At 38.7% G+C, this 12,241-nt stretch overlaps 1 protein-coding gene across 1 annotated transcript in view; it reads left to right on the forward strand.

Annotated features, from left to right (window-relative positions):
* The window catches only part of LOC139948671 (transformation/transcription domain-associated protein-like), an 86,230-nt gene extending 74,475 nt beyond the window's left edge, over positions 1-11,755 (forward strand). The window contains exons 67-81 of the mRNA XM_071946900.1: positions 27-140; positions 511-705; positions 1,384-1,532; positions 1,907-2,008; positions 2,504-2,688; positions 3,114-3,213; positions 5,386-5,683; positions 5,944-6,145; positions 6,847-6,954; positions 8,050-8,166; positions 8,595-8,810; positions 9,063-9,204; positions 10,015-10,211; positions 10,885-10,996; positions 11,444-11,755. Coding sequence (XP_071803001.1) covers positions 27-140; positions 511-705; positions 1,384-1,532; positions 1,907-2,008; positions 2,504-2,688; positions 3,114-3,213; positions 5,386-5,683; positions 5,944-6,145; positions 6,847-6,954; positions 8,050-8,166; positions 8,595-8,810; positions 9,063-9,204; positions 10,015-10,211; positions 10,885-10,996; positions 11,444-11,553 — 2,347 coding nt within the window. The 3' untranslated portion in view covers positions 11,554-11,755. The remainder of the gene's footprint in view (positions 1-26; positions 141-510; positions 706-1,383; positions 1,533-1,906; positions 2,009-2,503; positions 2,689-3,113; positions 3,214-5,385; positions 5,684-5,943; positions 6,146-6,846; positions 6,955-8,049; positions 8,167-8,594; positions 8,811-9,062; positions 9,205-10,014; positions 10,212-10,884; positions 10,997-11,443) is intronic.
* Positions 11,756-12,241: the final 486 nt, after the last annotated feature.

The following is a 12,241-nucleotide window of genomic DNA, read 5'->3' on the forward strand; positions in this document are numbered from 1 at the left end:
TGTTATTATTTGTTGTATATCTGTAGTCGTTCAGATGAAGCCAATAAAGCCTTCTCTGCAGCAGTACAGATGCATGATACGTTAGTCAAGGCATGGGCACTATGGGGTGATTACTTGGAACAAATCTACTGCAAAGATAGGTGAGTACAAGCCAGCCTTTTTAAGATGTTGAATAAAACCATTCTTTGATATATTTTCAATTCACTGTCTCATTACACTCCTCCACAATTTCTTCGGTCCACACTTGACATCACTTGCTTGAAATTTCCCCGAGCAAACAAAGTTCTTGGTCAAAAAGCTTTGAGTGTAGCTTGGCCCATGATTTGGAACTATCTTCCCACTGTCACAAGGGAATTTGTTACTCTATCTACGTTTAATAAAGTTTAAAGATTGACCCTTTTCCATGTTAATTGCATTCAAGTGCACTATGATTTTGAAACGCCATTCTGTGTTTGACATTACACATACCAATAAGTAGTAACTGTTGTTATATCCCTTTTCCATTGCTAGGCAAACTCAAGTCGGTGTGTCAGCCATTGTATGCTTTCTTCATGCGTGCCGTCATCAGAATGAAACCAAATCACGCAAGTATTTGGCTAAGGTATTGTGGCTACTCACGTATGATGACGATAACAACGCACACCCATTGGCTGAAGCTGTGGACAAGTATTCTGTTGGAGTTCCGCCCATTCAGTGGTTGCCATGGTAATGAATAAACAATGCCTACAAGAGCTTTGAAGAATTGTTCAATGACCTGATAGTATTGTAGCGTTTCATTAGATTGCTCCAACTAAGGACCAATGTCAAAAAGCATGCAAGCACAACTCTTGCTTAGCAAAAATAGGTTACTGGCCAAAATACCAGACTTGTACCTTGGCCGTGACTGGTATCCCACTCATTTCTTGCTTAGCAAAGGAGTTTGCTGAGCAGAATGTTCTGCTAAACAGCTTAATGATACTGGGCCCTGGTCTTCACTGTACACTCAATCTGCTGTTTGTTTTTATGTAATGATTTGATCATTTTGCAAGCCGATACCTTTATTGGTATTTGTGTATTTGTCTATATTCTAAGGGTCATGTCACACAAAGCAATTTACAGACAACCAGTTCCAAGCAATCCCTAAGAAAAAAAGCCATTCATATTTATATCTTCACATTATTTTTCTTGGGGACTAGAATACATTGTTTGAAGAAAGACTCAAATGCTACCAAAATGGTCCTGTAACATGCACTGCAGTTGGTTGCCTCCAAGTTGCCCATAAAAGTTGCCTCGTGTAACAAGGCCCTTAGAGTTTTGAATCTCGGATGAATTAATAAATGAATACAACTGTTTGATACTCTTAGAATGTAATTGATAGCCTTGTTGATTTGAATTAATGTTTAGGATCCCACAGTTATTGACGTGTCTGGTTGGATCGGAAGGAGACCTCATCATTAATGTATTAATGAATGTTGGCCGAGTCTACCCACAAGCATTGTACTTCCCTATTAGAACACTCTACCTAACATTGAAGATAGAGCATCGAGAGAGATGTAAGTAGTCCCTTTCCTTCTCTTACATATCACTGCATTTACATGTTCTACATTCTATTTTTGTACACAAGAGTATTGTTCCTGTCTGTTCGGCAGGACTATATCCTAATACTCAATCATGAGAAAATAGTCAAACTGTTGCAAACTGCTTTATCGACCAAAAGGATCTATGGTATAAATGCAAAAAAAAGTTATTGGATTGGCGCTTTCAGAACTGTCTTGCTAAATGTTTTACTTAGGACTAGCCATGCGTTTGTAATGTCTCCTAGGACTGGTCATAAGTTAGGACTAGTTCTAACTCTTTGTGAAATCAACCCCTTGGGCCCTTAATGTTTTTTTATATAAAAGATGTGATTATTTATTTGTGTGGTTAGATAAGAGCAGTGAATACCTGGGAAGTCTGCGTAGAAACTCCTCAACAAGTAAGCCAGGAGATGGTACAACTACATCCACATCTACTTCATCACAATCCACAGGTAAACTATGGCTAGATTCTACAGTTTGTATCAAGTTGAACTCAATTTAATGTCAAGTACTACATCCAATCCTTATTGCAATATGATTCATGTTTTAATTCAAGATATATACTGGTGTTTCGTACTCATCTAAAATTTGCTGATTAAAGCCCGGTTCATACTTCCTGCAAATGCGAATGCCAAGCGATTTTGAGGTCACAGGGCTGTTTTCACAGCGAATATTCAGCAGGAGTTGAGCACAAGTCAAGTCATGCAAATTATCTGTTGCCAATTTGTGATGTAAACATTTGTATCATAATGGCAGGAAGTATTAACCAGGCTTAGGGCAATACATTTTGCCCCATGCACTAACTGTATACATTTGCTCTGTGTTGTGAAATCGATTTGACAACATTACTTGACTGTTTCCAACTATGCAATTTAACTCCATACAAGTGGTGTACAATTGTTAAAGATGTGAGCAGGTTCTAAACTCAGCAGTACTTTGAATTGTAGATTCGAATGGATCAGGAACTACAGGTGCCCAATCTTCATCTAACCAGCTAGGATCAAGCTCAGCTTCATCTAATCCTGGTCCTATTAGAGCTTCAGTCCCTATGGTCAGATGTAGTCGCATCATGCAAGTACAGCGAGATCTACATCCTATTTTACTTTCATCATTGGAAGGTATTGTGGATCAGGTAAGCTCATTACTCTTTTCTGTTTCAGTGACTGTAGTAAGAATCTCATTCAGTGAATTGTTCAGTATTTTATTCAAAGCGTACCCTTAAAGGCACTGGGCACTATTGGTAATTACTCAAAATAAATGTTAGCATAAAACCTTACTCGGTAACGAGCAATGGAGAGCTGTTGATAGTAAAAAACACTGTAAGAAATGGCTCCCTGTAAAGTAACGTAGTTTTTGAGAAAGGTTATTTCTCACTCAATTATCTAAAGCCTTTAATAGGCATCTGAAAGCACACAAATTTGTGCAGCAAGGGTGTTTTTTGCGACATAATTAACCAAGTAGTGGAACTGGACTAAGAAATCAATAGTCATGACTTTGATACTAGGCTTACAACATACAGTGTGACCATATTAATTGTTTAATTTGATTATATTACAGATGGTATGGTTCCGAGAAACCTGGAATGAAGAAGTCTTAAGACAGTTAAGATTGGCTCTAGCTAAATGTCAAGCTGTAGCATTTGAGAACAGAGGAGCAGGTAGGATTAACATAGGATTCTACTGAGCTATGCACATATCATTATTGCCATTTAATACTATGGATTGATTTCTATTTGCTGGTAACTTGTCTACTGATAAACACATTACATTGTCTATCAAGACACTCTATTGATCTGCTCATCTTACAGTTGTTGAAGCTCAAGTCACTCCTCATACTCTTAGCTTTATTAAGAAGCTAGTGACTACATTTGTCTTATTGTATCATCTTTTCATCTTACAGTTGTTGAAGCTAAAGTCACTCCTCACATGCTAAGCTTTATTAAGAAGCTAGTGACTACATTTGTCTTATTGTATCATCTTTTCATCTTACAGTTGTTGAAGCTAAAGTCACTCCACACACGCTAAGCTTGATTAAGAAGCTAGTGACTACATTTGTCTTATTGTATCATCTTTTTATCTTACAGTTGTTGAAGCTAAAGTCACTCCACACACACTAAGCTTGATTAAGAAGCTAGTGACTACATTTGTCTTATTGTATCATCTTTTCATCTTACAGTTGTTGAAGCTAAAGTCACTCCTCACATGCTAAGCTTTATTAAGAAGCTAGTGACTACATTTGTCTTATTGTACCATCTTTTCATCTTACAGTTGTTGAAGCTAAAGTCACTCCTCACATGCTAAGCTTTATTAAGAAGCTAGTGACTACATTTGTCTTATTGTATCATCTTTTCATCTTACAGTTGTTGAAGCTAAAGTCACTCCACACACGCTAAGCTTGATTAAGAAGCTAGTGACTACATTTGTCTTATTGTATCATCTTTTTATCTTACAGTTGTTGAAGCTAAAGTCACTCCACACACGCTAAGCTTGATTAAGAAGCTAGTGACTACATTTGTCTTATTGTATCATCTTTTCATCTTACAGTTGTTGAAGCTAAAGTCACTCCTCACATGCTAAGCTTTATTAAGAAGCTAGTGACTACATTTGTCTTATTGTACCATCTTTTCATCTTACAGTTGTTGAAGCTAAAGTCACTCCTCACATGCTAAGCTTTATTAAGAAGCTAGTGACTACATTTGTCTTATTGTATCATCTTTTCATCTTACAGTTGTTGAAGCTAAAGTCACTCCACACACGCTAAGCTTTATTAAGAAGCTAGTGACTACATTTGTCTTATTGTATCATCTTTTCATCTTACAGTTGTTGAAGCTAAAGTCACTCCTCACATGCTAAGCTTTATTAAGAAGCTAGTGACTACATTTGTCTTATTGTATCATCTTTTCATCTTACAGTTGTTGAAGCTAAAGTCACTCCTCACATGCTAAGCTTTATTAAGAAGCTAGTGACTACATTTGTCTTATTGTACCATCTTTTCATCTTACAGTTGTTGAAGCTAAAGTCACTCCTCACATGCTAAGCTTTATTAAGAAGCTAGTGACTACATTTGTCTTATTGTATCATCTTTTCATCTTACAGTTGTTGAAGCTAAAGTCACTCCACACACGCTAAGCTTTATTAAGAAGCTAGTGACTACATTTGTCTTATTGTATCATCTTTTCATCTTACAGTTGTTGAAGCTAAAGTCACTCCTCACATGCTAAGCTTTATTAAGAAGCTAGTGACTACATTTGTCTTATTGTATCATCTTTTCATCTTACAGTTGTTGAAGCTAAAGTCACTCCACACTCGCTGGGCTTTATTAAGAAGCTAGCGACTACATTTGTCTTATTGTATCATCTTTTCATCTTACAGTTGTTGAAGCTAAAGTCACTCCTCACATGCTAAGCTTTATTAAGAAGCTAGTGACTACATTTGTCTTATTGTACCATCTTTTCATCTTACAGTTGTTGAAGCTAAAGTCACTCCTCACATGCTAAGCTTTATTAAGAAGCTAGTGACTACATTTGTCTTATTGTATCATCTTTTCATCTTACAGTTGTTGAAGCTAAAGTCACTCCACACTCGCTGGGCTTTATTAAGAAGCTAGCGACTACATTTGTCTTATTGTATCATCTTTTAATCTTACTTGTTGAAGCTAAAGTCACTCCACACACGCTAAGCTTGATTAAGAAGCTAGTGACTACATTTGTCTTATTGTATCATCTTTTTATCTTACAGTTGTTGAAGCTAAAGTCACTCCACACACGCTAAGCTTGATTAAGAAGCTAGTGACTACATTTGTCTTATTGTATCATCTTTTCATCTTACAGTTGTTGAAGCTAAAGTCACTCCACACACGCTAAGCTTTATTAAGAAGCTAGTGACTACATTTGGTGTTGGTATTGAGAATGTGAGTAGTGTAGCTACAACCTTCTCTAGTGCAGCATCAGAATCTTTAGCTAAGAGAGTCCAAGCTACAACTCAAGATCCTGTCTTTCAGAAGTTGAAGCCACAGTTTACTACTGATTTTGACTTCTCATTGCCGGGAGCAATGAAGCTGCATAACTTGATCTTCAAGCTCAAGAAATGGATCAAAGTGATGGAAGCAAGGACCAAGCTACTACCCAAGTGAGTTTATAAATGTTTTCAGATTGATTGATGTCTATGCTTGAATTTCATGTTTAATTGTTGAGATTTTTGATAATTGGTGAATTTTTTTTTACTTTGTAGGAAATGTGATGTTACATTTTGAAAATTTCAGTTCTTTCTGACTTTCTGTTTTTACTGTTTTATTTTCAGAAATCAGACTTTCACTTTACAGAAACCAAACTGTGTTAGATGATGTGTAATGTTATTGAGTATGTATTGACATGTGGTTATCTCCTTAGGTTCTTCCTAATTGAAGAGTACTGTCGCTTCTTGAGTAACTTCTCATCAAGTACAGCAGATGTAGAACTACCTGGTGAATTCCTGACTCCAAGACACAGCCATTACAGTGTCAAGATAGCTCGGTTTATGCCTCGGGTAGAGATAGTACATAAACACAATACAGCAGCTAGGAGGTTGTACATTAGAGGCAGTAATGGGAAGGTACGTATCGTAGTAGAACTGCAGGAACACAACATGCCAATCAGGGCCCTATGTTTTAGAGTCCAGTAACAACCCATTTTGTGCTTATCGCGCAAATTCCATTTCATAGTGCTGCTAACTGTAAGCACACAAAAAGGCATGCTAACCCTTCGGTGCTTACCGCACAAAAATTAATCACAGAAAAATACACATCCACTGTAAACACGCAAGATGGCCGCCTAACTTTCTTGCTAATCTGTAAATTACAATTACACCTTAGCACATTTTAGACATGAGGTTTGTTTCAAGAGACTTTTTGAATGAGTGAATATTAAGAGTTAGCTATAACTACTAGTCATGAATATTAAGAGTTAGCTATAACTACTAGTCAACTTGTGGGTGCAACCGTGTAACTTTTCTCCTGAAGACGAGCCGAGTATACTGTTCAAAACACCCAAACCAATCTGTCTCTTTTCAGAGCTAACACTCCCCCAAAAGAGAAGACGAACAGAGTACACATGTACTTCTCAAAACGACAAAACCAAACCAGCACTTTTCAGAGTCAACACTCCCTCAAAAGAGAAGCTGTACACGGTTGTACCCACAAGTTTTCTCTTATTTCTAGTTTATTCTTATCCTTCACACCATGCAAAGCTTCAAACATCACTTGGGTGAATATTATTGACTACTATTAATGTTATCATATATTGTTGTGGTTGTAGATTTATCCCTACCTAGTGGTCAATGATGCATCGATGGGTGAGTCACGTAGAGAGGAGCGAGTTTTACAACTACTCAGAATGCTCAATATCTTCCTGGGAAAGAGAAAGGTCAGTTTACTTTTATTATTATCAAGATTTCAAAGAGGAAAATAAAACTCTAGCACTTGAATGACCAACTAGTATTATAACACCCCTTGCAAGTATTCTGCCTGCTCATTGGTTTAGAGCGCGTCACATGACATGTCTTAGTTTTGCTAGACGACGGCCGTGTGATAGTGCGTCGGTTTGCCATGCGCTAGTCCGAAGACTAGCACACGGCGTGCAGTACCCAGACGTCCGTTGCGTGTACGAGGATGATAAATTAATAGTCTGTAACCATTTCGGATTGCACGACACTACATGCAGCACAGTAAAAGTGTTTGCAATCTGTATTCGCGTCGTCCGTGGATTGTAGTATTCAGGTATGTAACTTAATAATAATAGTACAGTATTTAGAAATGTTTGGGGTGTTATAAAACAAATATTGCGCCTCAGGAAAATGGAACGCTCCCGGGGATCACCTCGGGAGTCATAGTTTTAACCATAGCACTCGAAGCAGTCAATATTTGTATAAAAATAACTAAATGTCTGCAATTATTTGTTACTAGTCAGTCACTAAATGCTACATTTTACTTTCCTTCTTGTTATTACCTGACTAACACAGCTACCCACTACTTCAATATGTTCAAATTCTTTGATTGTCGGCTTGTTTCATATATTTTTCTTTGTTTGTTTCGAGTTTGTTTCATTTATTAATCTTTTTTTGTTTCAAGTTTGTTTTCAGTTTGACTTATTCGTCTTTGTTTGCCTCTTGTTTATGTTTCTGTTTGACTGTTGTTGATTCGTTTATAGGAAACAACAAAGAGGCAGCTTCAGTTCACCGTGCCTAAGGTAGTCGCTGTATCACCACAGATGAGATTAATTGAAGATATTACTTCCTCGCTAGTTATTCGTCTTTGTTTGCCTCTTGTTTATGTTTCTGTTTGACTGTTGTTGATTCGTTTATAGGAAACAACAAAGAGGCAGCTTCAGTTCACCGTGCCTAAGGTAGTCGCTGTATCACCAAAGATGAGATTAATTGAAGATATTACTTCCTCGCTAGTTATTCTTCTTTGTTTGCCTTTTGTTTATGTTTCTGTTTGACTGTTGTTGATTTGTTTATAGGAAACAACAAAGAGGCAGCTTCAGTTCACTGTGCCTAAGGTAGTCGCTGTATCACCACAGATGAGATTAATTGAAGATAGTACTTCTTCTCTATCTCTACTGGACATCTATAAACAGGTTAGTGTTATTATCACATTCAAACTATTTCACGCCTTCAGGATATATCATAATAACCATAATGACACTGTATATACATGTAGCTCCCATATCCACAAAAGTGCTTGTGGCCCTTGCTTCAATAAAAAACAAAAATCCCTTTTGGTTGTCCTCAAGCGGTGCAAAGATCAAGAATAACTGTCAAAAACAATTATGTGGTTTCATTCTGAAAGGTCACTGATTATGAATGTTATACCTGAACTAAAGATCCAGGGGAAAACAATTTGATCTTTAATAATTGACTTTGCCCCTTTGATTGATGCACGTATACTCATTTTCACTTAATCTTAGACAAAACATAAAGTTGTTTTCCTAGCTTGATGAACCATCATAGATTGTTTGTATTCTGAATTGATGATTATTGTTTTGATTTCTCTTCACCTGAACAGCGTTGTGCTAAGAACCAAGTGGAGTATGATGCACCTATTAACCGTTACTATAAACGCTTAGCGACAGTTCAGTCAAGAGGTTCCCAAGCTAGCCACCAAGTACTACGAGATGTCTTAAAGGAGGTGCAGACTAATACTGTACCTAAAGGAATGCTCAAAGAATGGGCCATGCATACATTCCCAGATGCAACAGACTACTTTGCATTTCGTAAGATGGTAAGTTGAGATACACCTGCTCCTACTGGTAGCCTGATAAACCAGAATACATTATGGAAGTGTCGTGGTTTAGCGGTTAATAGCACCCAATTCAAACTCTGGTATTTCAGTTCAGCAGAGTGTTAGTTGGAGTCCCAGTAATGACACTTGTGTCCCTAAGCAAGACACTTATAACCATTGCTTTGTCCTTCCGATGTGCCTGATCATGTTGGGTTTTAGGTTAATACCAGTTCTTGTTGTTTATAATTGCAGTTTACTACGCAGCTTGCATTGCTTGGATTGGTGGAGTTTGTAATGCATCTGACTCGACTCAACCCTGAAATTATTCAAGTAGAGAGGAACTCTGGACTACTCTCCATCTTTTATTTCAGATTTGATATGGATGATGGAACAGGTAGGATTCATACCAAGTTGAATTTGTTTGAATAAGATGTTCTAGTTTATGTTAATGCAAGCCTGAACTATAACGCAGCGAGACCTCTGAATAATCAAAAACTCAAACAGTGTCCCAGCCTTCAAACATGCTCTGAAAACCACCTTTCCCCTCTTCATAGCTGGTCGTCTGGTCTGTGTTCTGTCTTGACCTTCTTTCTTCAGGGCCTTGTATCCTTTGGCAATTTGGCGATTTACAAATACCGTTATTATTATTGTAAATCAGGACTTCATTATGAGCCTGTTTGAAACTATATGGCACTAACAGCAATTGCCGTGGTGCCCTGTGCTTTTGCTGTGGTCCTCTTTGCAATATTCCAATACCAATTGACATTTTCCCAAGTGCCCCTTATCAGATGGAAATTGCTGTGCCCCTTCTTGAGCAAAGTTGAAGGCTTGCACTTGAATGTGTGGGTTAAATGGGAAAAGTTTCCATATGCGCCACCACTTTTTCATTCGATATGAAATAATATAGTATCTAATTTACCTCAATGAGATATCTCTTTTGTAAAAATTTGTGAACAAGTGGCGGCGCCATACGGAAAGCTATCCGTTAAATGGTTCAAAACAATTTGTAATTAGATAATTGACAACAGAAAGTTAAGATAACCTTCTTCCTTCTTTTGATTCCATTGTTGTTGGTTGTAACACTGATTAATTTAATGTAAACTATAAATGTTGTAATTGATTGTAGGTGAATTGGATGCAAATAGACCAACACCTTCTGGATGATTACTTTTATATAAACTATGAATGTTGTAATTGATTGTAGGTGAATTGGATGCAAATAGACCAGTACCTTTCCGCTTGACACCAAACATCACTGAGTTCCTAACTACAGTAGGAGTGAATGGCATACTGACTGCATGTATGATTGCCTCAGCAAGATGTTTTGTACAACCAGCCTTCCAGACTCCTGCATTACTCAGAGCTATACTCAGGGATGAAATGATTGCATGGGATAAAAAGGTACATGTGAATTACAGACAATAGGGAGTTTTCGTTTTGGACGACAGATGGATTTGCGATGTTAATGATGACATTTTGTGTCATCTGCGCATGCAGCGGCTTTGAGGACGGTTGCCTTCAATTTAGTATTAACGCTATAAGGGTGTCTTTATAGCGATTCCGTTGCCCTCCAGGAGTCCGTTGTCCTTTGCTTAGCTGGGAGTAGACAACTTTTATGAAGGCGCTCATTTGTCATCCGCACGCAGTGGCCAGACCATCTCAGCAGGTGTTTGATTTGCTCCAGTGGTGGGTTTTGCTTCAGTGAGGACACTTGCATTCGTGCGGCGGTCTTCCCATTTGCTGTTAAGGATCCTTCTGAGGTAGCGCTGGTGGTAGCTTTCAAATGTCAGCAAGTTTTCTGCTATTTGTAACCCAAGTTTCACAACCTTACAATAACGAGAGGTTTACAAGAGCACTGTAAACAAGAAGCTTGGTTTGAATTGGTAGATCATGATAATTGAAACGTCGCCATAAGTAGTTGTGAGGTAATAGCTGAGTGTGATTTGTATGATTGAAACCTAAGGATCCTATAATCCAGACTAATGATGATGATGAATAACATGACATTGTTACCCTACATCATGATATATACAGGGTGCTTATTGAGCTTTTGTTACTCTACTTTCTAATACAGCAGAAGCAAGATGATACAAGTGCCCCAGGATCCCAGCTCTCCAATATGGACAGTGATGTATTGATATCTACAGTCAATAAAGCCTGTAATGCCATCATGACTAGACTACAGAGTAAGTATTGCATCATGTTACCATAGACTGTACTAGCAGCAAGTACTGCATCATGTAGCTATAGACTGTACTAACAGATAGTGACATAGTAGATTTTAATATTATTTTGTGGACTTTTTTTTCTAGTTTGAAATGACGCTACAGTTGAAAATGTTGCACAGCTTCCGTCCAAACAATGTATTGTTATATTTAACCACCTCAAATGTTCAATTTAAAGAAGTTTATTAATGGTTTGAAACTGACTTCAAATTCAGTCAAACCTTTCCCAAGTGACCTTCAATCTCTCTATAAAGGGACTCATATTTGCTTCAACATTGAACCTGTCAACCAATCATTACTGAAGCAAATCACTTCATGACACATCCACTAGAAACTAAAACGTGAGTTATATGTTTAATGTTGCTAAATGTTTTGTTTGACTGACTGAATGTCTTTGTTGTATTACAGATCTTGCTCAGTTTGAAGGAGGCGAGAGTAAAGTGAGTACATTAGTAGCAGCTGCAAACAGCCCAGACAATCTGTGTCGTATGGACCCAGCCTGGCATCCATGGTTATAGTACCCAATGGTACCCACCCAGTGGTACCCACCCAATGGTACCCACCCAATGGTACCCACCCAATGGTACCCACCCAATGGTACCCACCCAATGGTACCCACCCAATGGTACCCACCCAATGGTACTCACCCAATGGTACCCATTGGTACCCACCCAGTGGTACCCACCCAATGGTACCCACCCAATGGCACTCACCCAATGGCACCCACCCAATGGTACCCACCCAATGGTACCCACCCAATGGTACCCACCCAATGGTACCCACCCAATGGTATTCACCCAATGGTACCCACCCAGTGGTACCCACCCAATGGTACCCACCCAATGGTACCCACCCAATGGTACTCACCCAATGGTACCCACCCAATGGTACCCACCCAATGGTACCCACCCAATGGTACTCACCCAATGGTACCCATTGGTACCCACCCAGTGGTACCCACCCAATGGTACCCATCCAATGGCACTCACCCAATGGCACCCACCCAATGGCACCCACCCAGTGGTACCCACCCAATGGTACCCACCCAATGGTACCCACCCAATGGTACCCACCCAATGGTACCCACCCAATGGTACCCACCCAATGGTACCCACCCAATGGTACCCACCCAATGGTACTCACCCAATGGTACCCATTGGTACCCACCCAGTGGTACCCACCCAATGGTACCCACCCAATGGCACT

Source organism: Asterias amurensis, chromosome 16, assembly GCF_032118995.1.
Source record: "Asterias amurensis chromosome 16, ASM3211899v1".
NCBI classification, from domain to species: domain Eukaryota; kingdom Metazoa; phylum Echinodermata; class Asteroidea; order Forcipulatida; family Asteriidae; genus Asterias; species Asterias amurensis.